The sequence below is a fragment of the Bos taurus genome, chromosome 3, assembly GCF_002263795.3.
Source record: "Bos taurus isolate L1 Dominette 01449 registration number 42190680 breed Hereford chromosome 3, ARS-UCD2.0, whole genome shotgun sequence".
Taxonomy (NCBI): Eukaryota; Metazoa; Chordata; class Mammalia; order Artiodactyla; family Bovidae; genus Bos; species Bos taurus.
In genome coordinates, this window is record NC_037330.1 from 32,407,896 (window position 1) to 32,429,654 (window position 21,759).

A 21,759-nucleotide genomic window follows, 5' to 3' on the forward strand; every position below is an offset into this window, starting at 1 on the left:
CGGGGCGCTAGCGAGCCAGTCATCTTGGCGACCGGATGTGACGATACAGGAAGCTGGCAGGCTGAGCTTTGCTAGCTGGCGGCTTTGGTGGGCGGGGTCGGTCGGGCCCTTCTGGCTCGGTCTTTAAGGCTGACCAAGCACCCATAGGGGCGGTGCCATTAAGGCCACGCCTCCAGCGCTGACTCCGGGCGGCTGTGGAGCGAAGTCCCAGGCGCTGAGTGGGTGGAGACTCGAGACCCTTCTCTGAGAGGCTAGGGACGGACCCGCCCCGTCAGTCTCTTCTATTCTTCCGGTTTTTAGTGGCTGCGCCGCCTCCCTCCGAAGCCTAAGGATACACCCTCTTAAAAGCCTGCCATCTCTCTCCTTTCATCTTCGAACCCCTCTGAATTGCTCCGGGACAACTCCAGCCCAACATTCTCTCGCTCTCGCTCTCGCTCTCATTCTCGTCCCTTGGAGGACCTCGGCCCCGACACTGCCCCCTTTCCTGGATGTATTGGCCCCTCCCAACCCTATAAAATGTCCAATAACCCACAGAGGGTCTTCTTGAAACCTACAGAGGAAAAGTCAGGCAACGCCTCGCATTGGTAAGTACCGGTTTCTAATCTCCCTCGACCCGGCGGCCCCTCTCCAGTCTCTTAGCAGGATGTCGAGTCGGCCGTCGTTTCCTGAGGTTCTGCAGTTCAGACGCCTTTGATCCCTCTGGGTGAGCATTCCAGGGAAAGTGCGCGGCAGTTTGGCGCTTAGATCCCTTAAAGCACGTCCCCCTTCAGAGTCTGACGCAGTCAGCCTCTGCCCTGGCGCCGCAGGACTCCAGCGTCTGAATTTCATAGGCTGACAGAGTAGATCTCCATGGGAGAGGAAAATCAACATGGCCGGCGCGCCTGTATGACCAGAATCTTCTGGAAGATTCTCGCGCACTCGCAGAAAAACACGCAGCAATCAGAGCGGATTAGCAAGTGCAGCACAGGTGGCGCTGGACCGTCAGGGAAGATAGCTGTAATGTAAGAGTTTGTGGGAAGGAAAGGCTTTTTGGGGGGGGTAATTGATAAGAATATAGAAACTGAAAATTTGTTTTGGAATAAGGGAATTAATTTTAAAAAAAATTTTTCAAATGATAGCTTTATTTGAAGATATTAAAAAATGAAAATAGAGGAATTATCATGTAAAATCCTTTGGAACAGCGTATTTGAAGCGGGTGTAATGAGAATGATGTATATATAAAGGAACTACATTTGTCAGAGGTAGATTCCTATATTTCTTAGACACTTATTTGTAAATTTAGATAATAGTGTATCACTAACTCATTTTTTAAAAACATATTATTCAAGATGAAATAAAACGAACAAAATTGTTACCTAAGGTAGAATATTTTAAGTTAAACTGTCAATGGTTTGTGAGTATATAATAAGTGGTGAGAAAAAAGTTTGAGTCCCTGTAGAAGAAAATGTGAAGAAGAAACCATAGAAATGGAGATGTAAAAATCATGGAAGAGCGTTTATGTTTGAAGAAAACAGTATCACTAGGTTTAATCCTTGATTTGCTAGTTACTATTTGTGAGGCCAAATGACTTGGTTTCCAGTCTGTAAGTAAGAACACCCAGAGGTATTTTAAGGATTAAAAGAATGAATATACTAAAATACTTAGTGCAGTAAAAATAGAAAAGCGTTGTTTAAATGTTAGCTATTATAATTTTAAGGATACGATTTTACTTCTGTAAAAATTTTAGCCCAGGAAGTAGGTAGTTACGAATAGATACGAAACCTAATTGTGATAAACACTTAAGCATGCATAATAATCTAAAACGAAATGGTCATCAAAAGTGGTTAGCTATAACTGCATTGAAAACTGCCAAGAAAGAGCCATTGTATTTCAGATCATAGCAAGAGCCAGCTTTTGTGCATGTCTGTTTTTTGTTGGTTTATTTTTGGTGGAAGTTGAGGGAAAGAGCAGAGATAGTGCCTTGTGTGGATACGCAAAAATGGAACTAGTCTTTAATGGTTGTTGATTTCTTCTATCTTGTCTTAATACCTGCATATTTGATAACGTTTGATTTATCCTAGTTTAATACAATTTGTTTCAGGGTTTCATTCTTTTTAAATACCAGAAATTAGAGTAAGAACCTTACTTTTTGTTTATTGTGTACTTAATTATCCTGTTTCTACTTTTGGTTATATTTAAAAACATTGCAAATTGAATTATGTTTTCTACATTTATCAATTATTCGGAGTTAATTAACTCATTGGTTTATACATTATTTTTATCATCTTTGAATGTATTTTTCTTCAAGTCCTTAAGATTTTAAATCACATATTTGGGACATTTGCCAGATGCCTTTCTGAAGCTCTTTGACATTTATTTTGGTTACTGTTTGCATATTTGATTCTGTTGTTTTATAATTAATCTGCAGGACATTCAAAGATACTTTTGTAAATACGTGGATTAATGTCAGCTCTTTAGTTTTTTGGAAGCTTCATGGTCTTACATATCTGATGATATTTTTATTGTACAAAAGCATTTTTTATAAGCTTAAAATTATATGATTTTCTATGGATACTTGGATTTTTCTTGAGTTACCTCTTTCCTGCTGTAAAAGCTTTCAGTAATGTAATACAGAATGTTGATTGCTTTAAAAGTGTTTAATTCATCAGGGTATAAAATGTAAAAGCCAAACTTAATCTTATAATACAAAGGAGAAATCTGGAAGATATCTGTGATAGTAGGCATTAAGTTTATTTAGATTTGAACTTTATATGTAAAGAGAAAACCAGGAGTCAGAATGGTACAGTTGAGGTACAAAGACCTTGATAGAGTTAGAGAAAGAAGATAGTTACAGAGACCTAGGTTCATGTTCTAGTTCATCACTTAGTATAGTTAAAACATTTGGTTAAAAGCTGTTCACTGAGTGCCTATGGTGTGACTGACTTTACTAAATGGAGAGACTGATTAAAGAATAGGCTATGGACCATGCCCATGAAAAACATTAACATCTAGGGGGAATTATAATACACTTGTTAATAATAATATGCACAGGATGATCCTGTGAGGGCATAGAGAAAGGAAATTGTGGGAAAGGTTTCTGGAGTGGCTGAGTTGGGGAATATTAAGTATTAGCTGTCCAAGTAAAAGATAAATGAAGGCTATACCCAGGCAGAGGAAATTGATTAAAAAAAAAAAAAGGTAGTATGATGTATTGCTAGTAATTGGTATTTATTGTTGGAGTCTATACTACAAGCAGGATAAATAGATAGCTCATAAGGATTTGCTAAAAAGATTAGACTTCTCTCCATTGGAGACCCTTCTGAGGATCTTAAGAAAGGAACTGTTATAGTCACATGTCTTTTTAGGTAACTGATGACAGTGTGGATTTGAGGTGCCGAGTCAGATGAATAAAGATTCTATTTCAGTTGTCCTTTCAGAGATTCTGAAAGTCTGTGCTAGAATGTAGAGCAAGGGTTGGATTCAAAGAAATACAGAAAGGCAAATGGGCAGATCTTGTCAGTGAATTGGTATGAAGAAAAGTGGGTCAATTATGCCAGTTTTCTGGGCAGATATTATCAAATTAATTGAGATGAGGAATACACCAAGAAAGCAATCAGTGAGATACTTGAATCTGAAATTCAGGTAGAGTCAAAGCTGGAAATTTGAGAGTCAGAGTTCACAAAGAGACTTGTGAGTCATCAGCTTAGAAGAATTATAATAAAAGCCTGTGATAATATATCCCACAATAATAAGAATTAGGATGCCATGTGATTGGCAGTTGGCTTCTATCCGCCTTTGACCCTTTGTTCTTAAATAGGGAGCTAAATGGGTGTCCTCAGTATGGGACTTGGTTTGGTTATAAAATGTTTCATTGTCAGTTTGGTGTGCATGTAGTTTTGTACAGTTGTTATTATCTTTGTTTATGTGATTTGAGTGTGTGTGTGTAAGAGAAACATACTATACTGGTTAAATGAAATCTATTTCTCATTAATATCTCAGTTTATGCATGAATTTTGAGGACCATATTGAGGTTATGCTAAAGTAAATACAAGAAAGTGAATGGGATTCCCTAAGAAAGCATGTCATTCTGAATAAGTTCTTTAATATTACTAAACTTCCATTTTCTCAACTATAAAATGGGAATGGCAGTACCTACCTTGTTGGACTGTTTATAAAGAGTAGAGTTAATGACAACTATTTATAACAACTTGTTATACATATGATGTCATATGAAATATATTATCATATATATTATTATATTATGCATTTGTATATGTTATGTGTGTACATAATAGAGAATAATTATAGAGATTATTATAATAATCATAGAGAGTAAGTTGGAAAAAATCTCTTAGCAGTTGAAAATTTTGTGAAATTATCTACAAAATGTTTATTAACCTACAAAAATTTTTTTAAATTATTTTTGGTTGCACTGGGTCTTTGTTGCTGAGCACGGGCTTTCTCTAGTTGCAGTGATCAGGGGCTACTCTTGGTCACGGTGCACAGGCTTCCCATTGTGCTGACTTCTCTTGTTGCTGAACACAGGCTCTAGGCACATCGTTTTCAGTAGTTACACCACAGGGGCTCGTTAGATGTGGCTCACGGGCTCTAGAATGTGGACTCAATAGTTGTGGCACGTGGGCTTTAGCTACCTGTGATGTGGGGAACCTTCCCAGACCAGGGATCAAACCTGCATCCCCTGCATTGTCAGGATGACTCCTATCCACTGTACCATCAGGAAAGTCCTAACCTGCAAAATTTTTATGATTCTGTATCAAATCTGTAAATGCTTCATTCAAAATGAAAAGTCAAAAATGTCAAAAGTTATATAGTAAGTTTATTTAATATCTTTTATTAAAGTTCTCATATTTTCATAAGATTACCTGATTCATTTACTTGATCTTGGACAGAAATTATAATATTTTAATGCAAGATAATGTCTAGCATGTATTGGGAGCTTATCAGGATCCCAACCAGTTATAGCAAAACTTACAAATAAAGAAAGAGAGATTAGAAGAAATTAAGTAAGTTTACCAAAGTCAATTAATAATTGGGAGAGCTAGGATTAGAAGCCAGTAATCTTCTAATACATTTCTCTCTTCTCTTTTAAAATCTTAAAACTAACTTTCCAAAGTAATTTCTCAGTTCAAATCCTAATTGATTTAAAGTAATTAGCATGTTTATTATTCTTTAAGTGGCCTAACCAGAACATGGGATGCAAAATCTGGCTCTAGTTTTAGTTCTAACTTTAGCTAGAAGAATATAATCTTTAGTATCTTAAATGGAATGTCTCTTCTGTATCTGAAAAAAATGTACAGTGATTGAAGAAGTATGAATTTCATCCTGGTTTATCACTTCTTTCCTTAGCATTCTGCATTTCAGTTTAATCTTTAGAACTCATTCCATTTATTACTAGGAAATCATGGATTTTTTAAAAATTACAGCTTGTAGGATTCAGTTTAGCTAATACTGTTAACAGTGTGCCAGTTGCTCTATTACGTATAGAGAACATAGATATGAATAGGTCTCTGGCAGATCATATAAATCTCTACTGGTATACTGACATAGAAGAGACTGTATTTTCCATCCCTTTTTTGAGGGGAAGTGGAAAAGAGGGAAAAACTCTGGATTAGATTTAAAAAGAGTTTGCATAGTATAAATATTTTTTATAAAATGAATACAGGGGTCATATAATAAAGTATATGAATGACCTATTGGAAGCCTGTGTGATTTGCTTAACTGCTGTGCTAATTAAAATGTGTTTACGTGTGTGCTAAGTCGCTTCAGTGGTATCTGACTCTTTGTGATCCTATGGGCTGTAGTTGGCCAGATTTTTCTGTCCATGGGATTCACCAGGCAAAAATACTGGAGTGGGTTGCCATTTCCTCCTCTAGGGGATCTTCCTGACCCAGGGATCGAACCCACAACTCTTACGTCTCCTGCATTGGCAGGCAGGTTCTTTACCACTAGTGCCATCTGGGAAGCCCTTAAACGTGTTAGTTGCTCAGTCATGTCCCACTCTTTGGGACCCCTTTGGACTGTAGCCTGCCAGACTCCTCTATCCATGGAATTCTCCAGGCAAGAATACTGGAGTGGGTTGCCATTTCCTTCTCCAGTGGATCTTCCTGACACAGGGATGAAACCCAGGTCTTGTACATTGCAGGCAGATTCCATACCATCAGAGCCACCAGGGAAGTCCAAAATGTGTTTTCCGCTATGCAAATAATTAATTATAAAAGCATGGATTCTGTTCTGTTGAAACTTCTAATCTGTTAGCCAGATATTACTGACAGATGAAATACATTAACTAAACAATACAGGTGTTGAGGCATTTTAATATGTTTGAAATATTTCAAAGAGTTGCATTATTTTTTATATAATTTTGTTAGGGCCTTCTGTGCTTGGTATTGGAAGAATAATTACAAAATAAATGATACAGTCTCTGACCATAAGGAGTTTCAGCCTTACTGAGGAAAACAATAGTTTACTCATTTAAAAAAATTAACTAATAAAGACAATACAGAAGGCATTATATAACTCCTGGCATTAATGGCAACAAGAGTGCTTTCAGGATACCAAGTTGGGAGAAATTAATGTGAGTTTGAGTGTCTAGAAGATATTTCGTAGAGAAAATGCATTGGTCCTCAATTTATAACTTTTAAATTGTTAGAGAAGGAAAAAAAACCCTTGAAGAATAGTTAGAGTAAATATTGTACATGGGACAATCCAGAATAGTAAAGACCTTTATGATAAGACCAGAGATTTTATGTTGAGATGTTATAGAAGATTGGTTGAGACTAGGTTGTAGATGATTTTAACATCAAACTGAATTGGCAGTGATGAATTATTGAAACTTTGAGCAAGAAGGCAACAGGATGAAAACAATGATTTAGTCTGCCAGAGATACATCATAATAATGGCTGCAATCAAGCAATCTAGTTTAAAAGTCAAAGCCAAAAAATATAGGGATGAGATAATGAGGACAGGACACAAGGTGATACAGGTCTGATCTAGGAAGTAGAAGTGACGACGAAGAAAGAGAATATGACGAAGAGGTGTAAAAAAGGGGAAAAAATGTAGACTTGGTGATTCATTCAGTATACGTTTATTGTATGTTTATCCTTTGTAGGTATCTATACAAGGTACTCTGAATTAAAGTTGAATAAGGAGGGTGGTAAAGATAGAGATGACTAGGTATTTTAAGACCTAAGTGACTTGGAAAATAGTATGCTGACACATGACTGGATGGTAAGAAAGTATTAGTTTTCAGTACAGAGTAATTTTAACTTTAATGGTTTTAGAAGTGAAAATATTTGGTCAGGCATTACAAATATGGAATTGAGATAAATATTAAGGAATAGGAAGAGAGATAAATAATAGAGTCATTATTGCAGAGTAGATAATTTAAGATAATAGAAGCTTTGAACTGTTACCCTGATGCAGTCTTTATGGAAGAATGCCTTTAAAAAGTTTTGTTTTTTTTTTTTTAATTGAAATATGGTTGATTTACAAAGGAATGTCTTGAAAGAAAAATAGTGAAGAACTGTACTTTCAGGAGTAGTCATAGTTGGATGCTTAAAATGCAGAAAATTAATAAGAAACGGAACAGAAAGACAAAACAAATACTGCACACAATGGAAACTGTGTTAGGAAGAGGTTCAAGATAGGCAGATAATTAGCTACCAGTGTTAGCTTCAGCAGAGAGCACCTAGGAAATGAAGACAAAGAATAAGCCAGATTTAACTGTGAGGACATACTTGGTAATCTTCGAAAATAAGGTGTAGTAGAATATGGAAGGAAAATAGATTGCAGAAGACATGAGCTTCAAGTCAACTTTCTAGCATATCAGCAACAGAAAGTTAACTGTGGTTCATTAACACCATGTACCCACTTCCTGTCACTGAATGTAAGCACCCACATCCTAATCATCTCTCTAATCCAAATGACTTCAGCATCTGTATGGGTAATCTCTTTTGTCACCTGGTCTTTCAGTACACAGATCTTTTTCTTCAATGTTTTCTCCATTCTATCACCATCAATCCACTTCTGTAGTTGTTATCAGATGAAATTGCTGCATTTACAAAATTTTGGTTTTAGGCATCCTGCTTTCCAAACACCACAGTTCCTGTATTTTAGCTTAGTTGTTTTAAGTACTCCCACGCTGACTTTTTTATCTGGCCCTTCAGTCTATTCCCTTTATTTTCTCCCTATGAAAGTGAAAAAGTGAAAATGTTAGTTGCTCAGTGACGTCCGACTCTTTGCAACATCATGGACTGTAGCCTGCCAGGCTCCTCTGTCTGGGGAATTCTCCAGGCAAGAATACTGGAGTGGGTATCCATTGCCTTCTGTAGGTGTTCTCAACCTAGGGATCATACCTGGCTCTCTAGCATTGTAGGCAGATTCTTGACTGTCTGAACCACCAGGGAATCCCCTTTCTCCCTAAATGTTAGATTTTATATTCTCATTTTCATCCCATCTAGTATAGATTCTGCATTTCATTATTTGAAAAAAATTTTCAATACCCTAAAATCATTTGCTGCTCTTTGATTTTTGTTACACCCTTCTGAAGCCACTGCAACCTTGGGTGAACTTAGTGATAACACTTTCTCTTTGGCTATGCCTGGTAAAACAAGGAGACTAACCAGCACAGTTGGTATAACTGTAAATTAATGATCGTTACCTACCTCTCTGGGGCAGTGTCTAATGACTCTGATATTTTCTAAAGTCAGCTTACTCTTGCTGAAAGACTTGTTTTTGCATCTTTTTTATTTTTTTATTTTTCTAGCTAAGTTTTTCTCGTATTTGTGTGTGTGTGTTCTAACTTTACAGTATTGTATTGGTTTTGCCATACATCAACATGAATCCACCACAGGTGTACACGTGTTCCCCATCCTGCACCCCCCCCCTCCCTCCCCTACCATCCCTCTGGGTCATCCCACTGCACCAGCCCCAAGCATCCTGTATCATGCATCGAACCTGGACTGGCAATTCATTTCACATATGATATTATACATGTTTCAATGGCATTCTCCTAAACCATACCACCCCTTCCCCTCTCCCACAGAGTCCAAAAGACTGTTCTATACATCTGTGTCTCTTTTGCTGTCTCGGATACAGGGTTACCGTTACCATCTTTCTAAATTCCATATATATGCTTTAGTATACTGTATTGGTGTTTTTCTTTCTGGCTTACTTCACTCTATATAATAGGCTCCAGTTTCATCCACCTCATTAGAATTGATTCAAATGTATTCTTTTTAATGGCTGAGTAACACTCCATTGTGTATATGTACCACAGCTTTCTTATCCATTCGTCTGCTGATGGACATCAAGGTTGCTTCCATGTCCTGGGTATTATAAACAGTGCTGCGATGAACATTGGGGTACACATGTCTCTTTCAATTCTGGTTTCCTCGGTGTGTATGCCCAGCATTGGGATTGCTGGGTCGTATGGCAGTTCTATTTCCAGTTTTTTAAGGAATCTCCACACTGTTCTCCATAGTGGCTGTACTAGTTTGCATTTCCACCTACAGTGTAAGAGGGTTCCCTTTTCTCCACACCCTCTCCAGCATTTATTGCTTGTAGACTTTTGGATCGCAGCCATTCTGACTGGCATGAAATGGTACCTCATTGTGGTTTTGATTTGCATTTCTCTGATAATGAGTGATGTTGAGCATCTTTTCATGTCTTTGTTAGCCATCTGTATGTCTTTGGAGAAATGTCTGTTCAGTTTTTTGGCCCATTTTTTGATTGGGTCGTTTATTTTTCTGGAATTGAGCTGCAGGAGTTGCTTGTATATTTTTGAGATTAATTCTTTGTCAGTTGCTTCATTTGCTATTATTTTCTTCCATTCTGAAGGCTGTTTTTTCACATTGCTTAGAGTTTCCTTCATTGTGCAGAAGCTTTTAATTTTAATTATGTCCCATTTGTTTATTTTTGCTTTTACTTCCAGTATTCTGGGAGGTGGGTCATAGAGGATTCTGCTGTGATTTAAGTCGGAGAGTGTTTTGCCTATGATCTCTTCTAGGAGTTTTATAGTTTCTGGTCTTATGTTTAGATCTTTAATCCATTTTGAGTTTATTTTTGTGTATGGTGTTAGAAAGTGTTCTAGTTTCATTCTTTTACAAGTGGTTGACCAGTTTTCCCAGCACCACTTGTTAAAGAGATTGTCTTTTCTCCCTTGTATATTCTTGCCTCCTTTGTCAAAGATAAGGTGTCCATAGGTGCGTGGATTTATCTCTGGGCTTTCTGTTTTGTTCCATTGATCTATATTTCTGTCTTTGTACCAGTACCATACTTTCTTGATGACTGTGGCTTTGTAGTAGAGCCTGAAGTCAGGTAGGTTGATTCCTCCATTTTAGTCTCTTGAACTGACTTGTGGTCTCAATTTCCTACCTCTTTTTCAAACTTTACATTATTAATTGTCCCTCTTTCTCCTTTATTTCCAGTCTCTCCCTTAAGGTGACTCACATGAGTATTCATGCTCAAGTTCAGAGATCCTCAGCTTCCAGATCTAATGCTTGATGATCTGAGGTGGAGCTGATGTAATAAGTGATATAATAATAATAGAAATAAAATGCATGATAAATGTAATGTGATTAAATCATCCTGAAACCATCCCCCCACCCTGGTTCATGGAAACATTGTCTTCCATGAAACCAGTCCCTGGTGCCAAAAAGAATGGGGACTGCTGCTCTAGTTCACCTAACATTTAAAAAAAAAACAAAACTCCTCTTTGACCCCGTTTAGTTTCCAGCTACTTGCCAGTTTTTCTCTTTCCCTTTACATCCAAAGTTCATCAAAGTGTTATCTGTCTTTGCTGTTTTCATATTCTTTCTTCATATTCACTCCTACTGACTTCTTTCCACACAAAACTGCCCTTTAATGCCATCAGTGATCCTCATGCCATTAATTCCTGTATACATTTTTAATCTGCTTTCTATTTGGTCTCTCAGAAATTTTCAGTGGAATTACCTAGTTTTCTTGAAACTCTTTCTTCCTTTGTCTTCAATTGCCTCAGAATCTCTTGGTTTCCTTTTTACCACTGAGATAGTGGGAAGCTGATGAAACATTTTAAGTAGGGAAGGGCCAGCCAGCTTTAAGAGTGCTAGGTAATTTGAAGAGAAGACGATAGACTAAAGAAAAGATTGGTTGTTAAGCTACTATAACAGACCAAGCCAGAGATAGACTGGGGTGGGAACGACTGATTTGGAAACAGTTGACTAGATCAAGAGAAAGGTAGGAAATAATATCAACAGGATTTTGAGATAGGTTGGGTATATATGGTTAGAAAGTTGGAATTACTTGTTAGAAAGCTGGAATTACTTGTTTAGATTTAGGATCTAAGATAGTTGGGATACCATTTACTGAAGGAAGAACATTGGAAAAGACTGTGTCTAGTTTTAGGTGTGTTTGAGATTGTGAATGGAAATGTCAAGAGGGAAGTTGGACATACAAGCCTGACTCAAAAGAGCTAAGATATAAATATTTGAATTGTTGATATATAAATGGTAATTTAAGTCATGTATATAAAATAAATCATCTGGGGCAAAGCTTATTGAGTAGGAAGAGTTCACTTTAAACTTTGTTGAATTCCAACATTTTAAGGCTGATTCAAGGATTGGAGTTGGCAAAGAAGACTGAGGAACCACTACAAATATAGAAGAATATGGTATCTAGGAAGCCTTGGGAAGAAAATGTTATAAGAAAGGAGTAAGCATGTTTGTTGTCATACAAATAGATCATCATCTCAATGATAATTGCCTATTTACATGTTCATGTACCCAACAGTTTAAGTTCTTTTAGGGATTGTGGGTTGAACTACATTGGAAACTAGCAAACATTTTCTGTAAAGGGTTAGATAGTAAATATTTAGGCTATATAAGCTATATGATCTCTTCTGCAACTACTGAACTCTTGTTGCAGCATGAGAGTAGCCATGTACAGTACATAAAAAGTAGGGGTGACTCTGTACTAATAAAACTATTTATGGATCAGTTCAGTTCAGTCGCTCAGTCGTGTCTGACTCTTTGCAACCCCATGAACCGCAGCACACCAGGCCTCCCTGTCCATCAGTGAGTTTGAAATTCATAATTTTTACGTATCACAAAATACTTGTGATTTTTTAAAAAAGATTTTAAAAAAGCATTCTTAGCTTGTGTACTGCATAGAATTTTTTACTTTGATTTGTATTAATACCTGAGGCTTAAAAAACACCTTTAGGCAGTAAAACATACCTTTACACTACTGAGAATTCTAATTATTATTTCATTGTTTTTCATTCTTAATTTTTTTTCATCTGATCTTAGTCATATAAAGCCGTGTTAACTGTATAGGACATGGACTCTGTACCCATATTGCTAGAATTTAGCATGAGAGACAGTACATAAACTGGTGAAAAAAAAATTAAGATATGGTAAAAACCTGTGATGTATGTACCCTGAAGAAAGTTAATTAATTAATGTTATTAATTATGAAGGAGGAACAAGGGTAGTTAAAAGTGGCCAGAGGATGTATCTTCTGGGAAATATCATTTATGTTGAGACTTAAGTTACATGGGTGGATGAAGAATAACTAATTAATAACTAATTAGCATGTGTGAGGACCCTGATTCCCATACTAAAGGTTTAGTATTTTCCAAGAGCTGAAGGTTGGTTTTAGGTATATAGCTTTAGGTGTCTGCATTTAACTAATCTACAGATAATTAATTATACGATCTGATACTGGTATGTATTGATTTTTTCTTTAAAATCAGACAACCTGTGCTAAGTAATAGCTAATAACTATCAGGATCAAAATAGGCTGTTAAAAAGGAATACTGACTTCCAGTGTATTTGATAGTTTATAGTGAATGATGTCATTCATATTCCATATTCATTGAAAGCCATTCAGCTGAAATGATGTTGCTATTAAAATATGGATTGACAGACAGTTGAAACTAATATGAGTAATTGCCATACCAAGAGCTATTTAGTACTAAATGTCAAACGTACTGACATCAAAGAAGAATTTGCTTCCTACATGAGTAACTCAGTTTAGTCTCCAGACATGTGGCACATGAAGGTGGTGTCTTAAGAGATGTGTTGAGCAAAAGAATAGCTGACAGTAGAACTTGTCATTATCAGTGGGAAGAACACAGAACAGATTAGCTAGGGAAAGAAAAGAGCGAGGGAAATAGAATGACATAAATGGAGGTAAAATGAGAATCATGGTCAGTAATAGTAAAGAAGAAGGACTAGAGGAAAGAATTTAAGAAAGAAGGGAGAATATGTGGTTTAAGAGGAGCATATTCTAGTAGGTGAAATTTTATACAAGATAAAACCTTAGGAAAGTCTAATTTTAGTTTTAAGAATAAGTGCTAGTATCTCATATGCATTGCCTAATCATATGAGAAGATCTAAATCAAAGCTTGCTATATCTTTGATTATCTCTTCTACTTCAAAATCTTTCTTTTGCAGTATTTCACTTTGAAAACTCAAAGTGTCAAATTACATACTTATATTTTATAAACTTTTACTTTTAAAAAATAATATTTACAAATACTTGTTTTTAAATAAAATGTATATACCATGTAGTATGTTGTATTTATTTACTCAATCTTTTTTTAAGTGTTTCAGGCTGCATGTACCAAGTAGTTCAGACGATTGGCTCGGATGGAAAAAACCTTCTGCAATTACTTCCAATTCCTAATTCCTCTGGAAATCTTATGCCACTAGTTCAATCTTCAGTCATGTCTGATGCTTTGAAAGGGAATACAGGAAGTCCAGTTCAAGTTACTTTTCAGACTCAGATTTCCAGCTCTTCCACAAGTGCATCAGTTCAATTGCCCATTTTTCAGCCAGCCAGTTCTTCAAACTATTTTCTTACAAGAACAGTAGATACAGCAGAAAAAGTTAGAGTTACTTCTGTGGGGACTGAAAATTTTACCTCATCAGTTTCTAAAGTTCAGAGTCATGGTGTGAAAGTTGATGGACTCACCATGCAAACATTTGCTGTTTCTCCCTCTTCAACACAAAATGATTCATCTTACATTTTAGTAAATACCCAGAATCTCCCAATGACTGTGAAGTCTCCGGTTTTGCCTTCTGGGCATCATTTACAGATTCCAGCCCATGCTGAAGTGAAATCTGTACCAGCGTCATCATTGCCTCCTTCAGTTCAGCAAAAGATACTTGCAACTGCCACCACAAGTACCTCAGGAACAGTTGAGCCCTCCCAAATACCTACTGTTATTTATGTATCTCCTGTAAATACAGTGAAAAATGTAGTTACCAAGAACTTTCAAAACATTTACCCAAAACCTGTTACAGAAATAGCAAAGCCAATGATATTAAACACCACACAGATTCCAATGAATGTTGCTAAAGAGACACAGTTAAAAGGTGGTCAGCATTCTCAAGCTGCTCCAGTGAAATGGATTTTTCAAGAAAATCTACAGCCTTGCACTCCATCTCTTGTTCCTGTTAAATCTTCAAATAATGTGGCTTCAAAGATTTTAAAAACTTTTGTAGATAGAAAAAATTTGGGAGATAATACTGTAAATATGCCACCATTGAGTACCATCAGTCCTACTGGGACACAATCCAAAAGTATGCCTATTAAAGATAATGCTTTGGTTATGTTTAATGGGAAAGTCTATCTCTTGGCTAAAAAGGGGACAGATGTTTTGCCATCACTAATTGACAAACAGAATTCAGTTTCTTCTGATATTCCACCAAGAAAAGATGCATCACAGATAGTGAGTTCAAGTCCAGTCACAGAAATATCCAGAGAGGTTGTAAATATTGTTTTGGCTAAAAGTAAATCTTCCCAGATGGAGACAAAATCAGTTTCAAATACTCAGCTTGCTTCCATGGCCAATTTAAGGGCAGAGAAGAATAAGAAAGTGGAGAAACCATCTCTTTCTGCCCCAAACCCACATAGTATGAACCAATCTATTAACTACTTAAAGCAGAGTAAGACTTTATTCTCAAAGCCAGTCTTACCAGATGGATTTAGTACAGGACAAAATGCCCCCAGGAAAGGAAATATCATCCAGAGCATAGAGAAAATAAGTTCCTCTGTTGATGCAACAACTGTTACTTCACAACAGTGTGTTTTCAGAGACCAAGAACCAAAGGTAATTTTCCCATGTCAGGGTGTTCTTTTTATCTTATGTATATAGAAAATTTTTCTTTCTTGATTCTTAGTTATCTATGATACCTCATTTTACCTCCTCTCCCATCCTCCTTTTCATCGAATACATATCATACACAGGTGAATGCTTAAGCCAAAGCTTTCATTTGAGGGAAATGTTTGAGAAGTGTAATAGAAACCAAACAGTATTTTTCTCTTGAATCATTTGGCATGCCAAATCTTCAGAGCAAAATTAAACAGACAAATCACAGAGCAACAAGATTCAGAAGAGTTGGAGAAGGATAATGTGAAGTCAAAGCTTCGTAAAATTATGTGTGTAAATATATATATGCATGCTTATATTTGTACACATAAGTACATATACATACATGTATTTAAGAGCTTACTTTTAGTATAAGAAGAGATTAATGTTAGGCATAGAGGAGAGCTGGGATTTGTTTGTTTTGTGGTAGGGAGCTATCTGGCAGTTTTTTAGGTAGATGGTGGAAAGGGTAGGACTTGACTAATTAACACCTTTCATTCATATGTGGAAAAAAGTTATCAACATCCTGATTTTTTTTTTTTTTAATATACAAGTTTCCTTTTCCTTTTTCTAGCCCTTCTTTCTGACTCCTCATTCAGTTACCCAACATATCCACATAATTATTTTTGTTCTACTTAAGATATGTGTATGTGTGACCTCTAAATATTTGTACTTAGAGGTCTACTTAATAATCTCAGTATTTTCCCCTTTTGTACAGAATTCATTGAACTCCAGGGATATAAGGAGGTAAATTCTCATTAAGTACGATTGATTAAAGGTGTAAGAGTTTTTCAAAAAATGACAATTTCCAACAATGTCATATAGATTATCTTCAACTTGTTATTAGTCTGTATTCTCATTTCATTTGTTTGAGAATTGACTGCCTGTTACCTTCCTAGTACAAGAAAGTAAAATTGTAGGGGAGCATTTTGGTTTTGCCCAGTAAAGTTCAGCTTTCCAAGTGTGGGTGGTAACGTAAGACTAATGCAATCCAACCATTTAGGACTTTAAAGCATGGCATTTTAAGTAAGATGAGGTAATTACTTAGTTGCTAGTGTGATAAAATAGCTTAAGTAATTGGCAGTATTGTTTGTGTGTTTTCTTTTCCTATTTCCAGATCCAGAATGAGATGGCATCAACATTAGAAAAAGTTACTCAAGAAAGAAATGACAAGAACAGTTCTCAACGAAGAAGCAATAAGGTGTCATATCTGAAGAGTGATGCTGAACTTAAAAAGATATTTGGTATCACTAAAGATTTGAGAGTGTGCCTTACTCGGATTGCTCAGCAGTTGGGCTCTGGAGAAGGTTTTGATTCCATTAGCCCTTTGGTGAAGAGTGAAACTTACAAAGAGGCAGAGTTTATAGTGAAGGAGGAAGGGAGAAAACAGGTAATAGATTTTCCTTTTTTATTATTATTATTTTTTACTTTACAATATTGTCTTGGTTTTGCCATACATCAACATGCATCTGCCATGGGTGGGGGTTCAGGATGGGGAATTCGTGCACACGTGAACACAGGTAATAGATTTTAAAGTATCCTTTATAGGTATTCCAAAGATACATGAATGTATTAATTTTCTTGATTTTTATTTTTTAGTCTTATGCATTAATATGAATGATAGTTCTTACCAATATTGTGTCTATATGTATTATACCAAAACATATAAGAAAATAAGATGTGCACAAGTAAAAAGATATCTCCAGTTAATTAAAATGTTGTTTAGGGAATTCCCTGGAAGTCCGGTTGTTAGGACTCCACATTCTCACTGTCGAGGACCCAATCCCTTACTCAGGGAACTAAGATCCCTTGAGCTGCACAGTGTGGCCAAAAAAATTTAAAAAGGAAAATAAATGACAGAAATGTAAGGAAAATATAAGCATGTAGATATTCACTACAGTATTGCTTTTAATATAAGCCTTAAGAGAAATCTACACAATAATGATGAACCAAAAAATCCCTGTAACGTTGCCTACTGTCATTCTACTTATAAATGTTTCCTTATTGTTGAATATCCTGAACTTCAGATCAGAAACCAGTCAACCTTTCCCAGTGATAATTTCATATGTGCCTACTGTGCAGATGAAAAAAAATGTTAGATAAATTCTATTTCTTAGGCTCTTCACAAATGATTGTTAAGCTTTTATTGTAGATCAATATAGCTTCTATTAGTTGACTTAAGCAGGAAAATAGGCAATTTATTCTCAGTGACTGTCACTGGGACATTGCCATTCACTTTGATACCATACAGTGGCAAACATTACTTTCTTCCTGTAGTTGTTCTCAGTAGTTTTGTTGAGTTAAATTTAATGGCTAAATATTTGTAACTGGACATATTTTTAAATTCAAGAGTACAATAAACAGCAATAATATTTTATTTTTCTTTTGAAGTCTTACTCAAAACTGCAGCAGGGTATTGATAAGAAAAGAAAAGCAAAAACCACTAAGAAGATGGATCACCCAAAGAAGAGAAGAACCAGTAGTGTTAATAACACAACTATAAATGGAGGAACTAATGTCACCAGTTCCCAGCTCATTAGCAGTATTTTACCAACTTCAGATGTGTCAAACCATAACATCCTCACAAGCTGCAACAAAACCAGAGAAAAAAATAGAACTGAGGTAGAGCACCGTACTCATGGAAACCAAGAAAAAGACATATTGAACTCAAGTACAGCTTTTGAACAAAGCCATTCCTTTAATAAAAATTATACTGAAGATATTTTTCCAATGACACCACCAGAGTTAGAAGAAACCATTAGAGATGAAAAGATAAGAAGACTTAAGCAAGTGCTGAGAGAGAAAGAAGCAGCTCTTGAAGAAATGCGTAAGAAGATGCATCAAAAATAATAAAATGGCTGTTCTTAAAGGCATCAGTGAAATAGCTATGTTTTTTCATATACTTTTGCATTGTTATAGGGCATTCTGAAAGTGTTTTTGAATGTAAAAGTTGTCTTTTCATCAGCTGATTGTAAAATTTTATGTAAGAAATACAGAAAAGATTAACTCATGTTTGACTTTTATGAATAACTCATGGGATATCTGAATCTTTGTCTATAGGTACCTTTTTTTGGAAGGAAAAATTTTCTATTTTTCTATTACTTCAACTAGAATTCCCTGTTTGAATATTTGTTATTTGTATGTTTAGCTAAATTGCCCAGATGTTATTCCAACAATAGTTAATTATTGTGTACTTTTAAAATTATATAATCCAAGATAGGAAATCAACTTAAAACTTAGCTTTGCCAGTGGGCTTGTATCTTTATATGTCTCTTTACCCATAAAATGACAATACCTTCTACTCACCATTGTTGTAAGTTTTTCTTAAATTTCATGAAAGAAAATGTATTATAGCAGCAGCATTAAAAACTTCCAACATTTTTCAAGAGTGAGGGATGTTTTGTAACTTTTACAAAGTAGTTTCATATGATACAAAATGGGTTTTAGAATTCAGGCTAGATAATGTATTGTTTGCTTAAAGTGGTATGTTATCTCTAGGCAAATGCTTCCGTTTTTTGAAATATGTAAATATATGACTAAGATTGTGTGAAAAGTAAATCTGAACATGGCCACATTTAATACTTTTTAAAATTGTAAAGTGTAGCTTTTCTTAATAGAGCCAGACATTTTAATCTCTGGTTATCTTTGATTTGGAGAGTTGTAGAGATAGGGATTAAGGGAAAGGAGGAAAAGGTTATTTTTAAGAAATAATAAATTTCTGGAAGTAAGGTCAAATAAAACCTGGACATTGGCAACAAAATAGAAAACAGAAAGTCAGAAAATACTGAGAGGGAATAAAACAAATGCAAACTGAGTGTCAACTAGATTCTCTTGCCCCCCCCCCCCCCCCCGCTTTTTTCTGTAACTTTATTAAGGTAATTTGCATATTGTAATTTCACCCTTTTGAAATGTAGTTATTCACACAGTTGTGTAACCTTCAACATGATCTAATTTTAGATCATTTTCATTACCACCTAGAAAACGTCATACTCATTAGCAGTCTCCCCAGACCCTTCTTTCCGCATCCCTTGGCAACACAACAATACACTTTCTGTCTCTATAAATTTGCCTAGTTTAGACAGTCATATGCATGGAATGAACCATTCAGTATATTTTCCTTTGTGACTGATTTCTTTGAGTTAGTTTAATATTTTCAAGGTTCATCTGTGCTGTCACATGCATTCATACTTAATTTTTTAAATTGCTAATATTCCATTGTATGGATATACCATACTTTGTTTATCCATTTGTTTATGGACATTTGGGTTGTGTACACTTTGGCTACTAGGATGTTATATTGCTATGTTTTTCTGAATGTTTGGGTATATGTTTTTGTGTAGACATAATGTTTTCAAGTCTCTTGGGTATATACCTAGGAGTGTAATTGCTGGGCCATACCCTAACTTTGAGGAACTGCCAGATTATTCCAGGCAGATTTTTCTCCCCCTTCTCCACCATATTAGATTTTGTTAAGGACACCAGCAACTACCATGTTGCTAGATCCAGTGGTCAGTTGTCAGTCTTCTTAATTTATCTATCTGTGGGGAGATTAGTTCATGAATTAATTACCTCCTTTGAAAAAAAATTTAAGCTTTAAAAAAAGAAGCAGTACATGTCCATTTTGGGAAAATTGCAAATACAACAATCCAAAATATTAAAATTTCACTTTCCTATCAAGCTAAAATATTAAATGTTGGAGCTTGGGTATACATAATTAAAGGCTATCAGTAAATAGGTACCATTTGAAGCCATTGGTCTGAATAACTTCACTTAGGGAAACAGTATAAACAGAGAAGAAGGTGAAATTGTGGGCTCATGTCTTAATACAATTAAAGATTGGGAAAAGGGCAGTCTCAAATGAATTTTGGGAATCAGAAGCTTCTTGAATTAATTGTATTTATAAATCCTTGGATAGTGCCTGACAGCGATGTATCAGTATTTGTTAAATAAAATCATCTAAAATCATCCTAATAGACATATTGCATCCATTTTCATTTCATTTCATTTTCTTACTTTACCTCCTCCTTTTGATGCTTTCTGCTTTTATTATTAAGGCTTTGCTTCTCATGGAATTATCAAGCACCCATTTTTTTCTGATAATAAATTCCATAATATGGAATGTAGCTTGAATCCTTTAGAGCAAAATTCTCAAAATTTATCTATACTGATGGTCTCAAACTCTTATTTCTCATTTGAAATTCACTCAAATTAGGGTTTTAGCTTTATCACTCCATTAAAGCTATTTTTCTCAAGGTCTTCAAATATCAACATATTGCTAAATCTAATGGTCAATGCTTAGTCTTTATATTACTTGACCTGTTAGAGCATTTGACAATTTATAAGTCATTGAAATTTGACACTACTTTCTTGGGCCCCAAAATCACTGCAGATGGTGACTGCAGCCATGAAATTAAAAGACTCTTCTTGCTCCTTGGAAGAAAAGCTATGACCAACCTAGACAGCATATTAAAAAGCAGAGACATTACTTTGCCAACAAAGGTCCATCTAGTCAAAGCTGTGGCTTTCCAGTAGTCATGTATGGTGTGAGAGCTGGACGGTAAAGAAAGCTGAGCACAAAAGAATTGATGCTTTTGAACTGTGGTGTTGGAGAAGACTTGCAAGTCCCTTGGACTGCATGGAGATCAAACCAGTCCATCGTAAAGGAAATCAGTCCTGAGTATTCTTTGGAAGGACTGATGCTCAAGCTGAAGCTCCAATATTTTTGGCCACCTGATGCAAAGAACTGACTCATTTGAAAAGACCCTGATGCTGGGAAAGATTGAAGGCAGGAGGAGAAGGGGACGACAGAGAATGAATGGTTGGATGGCATCACCAACTCGATAGACATGAGGTTGAGCAAGCTCTGGGAGTTGGTGATGGACAGGGACGCCTGGAGTGCTGCAGTCCATGGGGTCACAGACACAACTGTGCAACTGAAGTGATACACACACCTATGTACATACCAAGCAAGATGTGTTTCTGTTGCTCCAAAGAGTTTCCATGTACCTGTTTTTAGTCAATTTCTCATTTCTCCATCCAGTCGGGCACAACTGAGTGACTGAACAACAACACTGAAATTTGTTCTTCACTCTTGCTACCAAGACATCATATTCTTGATTTCCTACTACCTTACTGGTTGCTCCTCCTTAGTCTCCTGTTATTTTTTTCCCTCCTCCATGATCTCTTAATGTTGAAGTTACATACAGCTCAGTCCTGGTGTGTCTTTGATTTTATACCTATGTTCACTTACGATAGTCTCATCTAATTCTCATAAATTAAAATACCATCTATATACAGGAACTTTTTCCTGAACTTCAACATTGTGTTTCCAACCACCTTCTTGAGATTTCTATTTAGAAGTTCAGTGGGCATCTCAAAATTAACACAGACCAAACCCAAGTTCTAATCCACACCCACAATTTTCCTCAACCAAGATCTCTATCTCAGTTAATGAAAAATCCAGGCTTCAACTTGTTCAAGTGTACCTACTTGGAGTACACCTTGAGTTTTCTTTTTCTTATACCCTAGTCTAAGCTTCTCTGGAGAAGGGATAGGCTACCCACTCCAGTGTTCTTGGGCTTCCCTGGTGGCTCAGATAGTAAGGAATCCACCTGCAATGCAGA

At 36.0% G+C, this 21,759-nt stretch overlaps 1 protein-coding gene across 4 annotated transcripts; it reads left to right on the forward strand.

Moving 5' to 3' along the window:
• The first annotated feature begins 283 nt into the window (after window positions 1–283).
• Window positions 284–20,101, forward strand: LRIF1 (ligand dependent nuclear receptor interacting factor 1). 4 transcript variants are annotated; one of them, XM_024990026.2, is made up of 4 exons: window positions 284–584; window positions 13,588–15,097; window positions 16,254–16,526; window positions 17,528–20,101. In XM_024990026.2, the coding sequence occupies exons 1-4, from the start codon at window positions 517–519 to the stop codon at window positions 17,984–17,986; spliced, it is 2,310 nt and encodes a 769-aa protein (XP_024845794.1). In that variant the 5' UTR covers window positions 284–516; the 3' UTR covers window positions 17,987–20,101. The 4 variants fall into 4 exon arrangements, with proteins under 4 accessions (XP_024845794.1, XP_024845795.1, XP_010801555.1 ...); XM_024990027.2 differs by having other exon boundaries at window positions 13,596–15,097; XM_059885043.1 differs by lacking the exon at window positions 284–584 and adding an exon at window positions 7,674–11,691.
• The last annotated feature ends 1,658 nt before the right edge of the window (window positions 20,102–21,759 follow it).

What these genes read in the sequence shown, in the direction of transcription:
- LRIF1 (XM_024990026.2), top strand. Translation starts at nt 517, where the DNA reads ATGTCCAATAACCCACAGAGGGTCTTCTTGAAACCTACAGAGGAAAAG. An exon ending in TCAGGCAACGCCTCGCATTG is followed by an intron (nt 585 to 13,587) that starts GTAAGTACCGGT and finishes TCTTTTTTTAAG; the next exon opens with TGTTTCAGGCTGCATGTACC. An exon ending in AGGAGGAAGGGAGAAAACAG is followed by an intron (nt 16,527 to 17,527) that starts GTAATAGATTTT and finishes TTTCTTTTGAAG; the next exon opens with TCTTACTCAAAACTGCAGCA.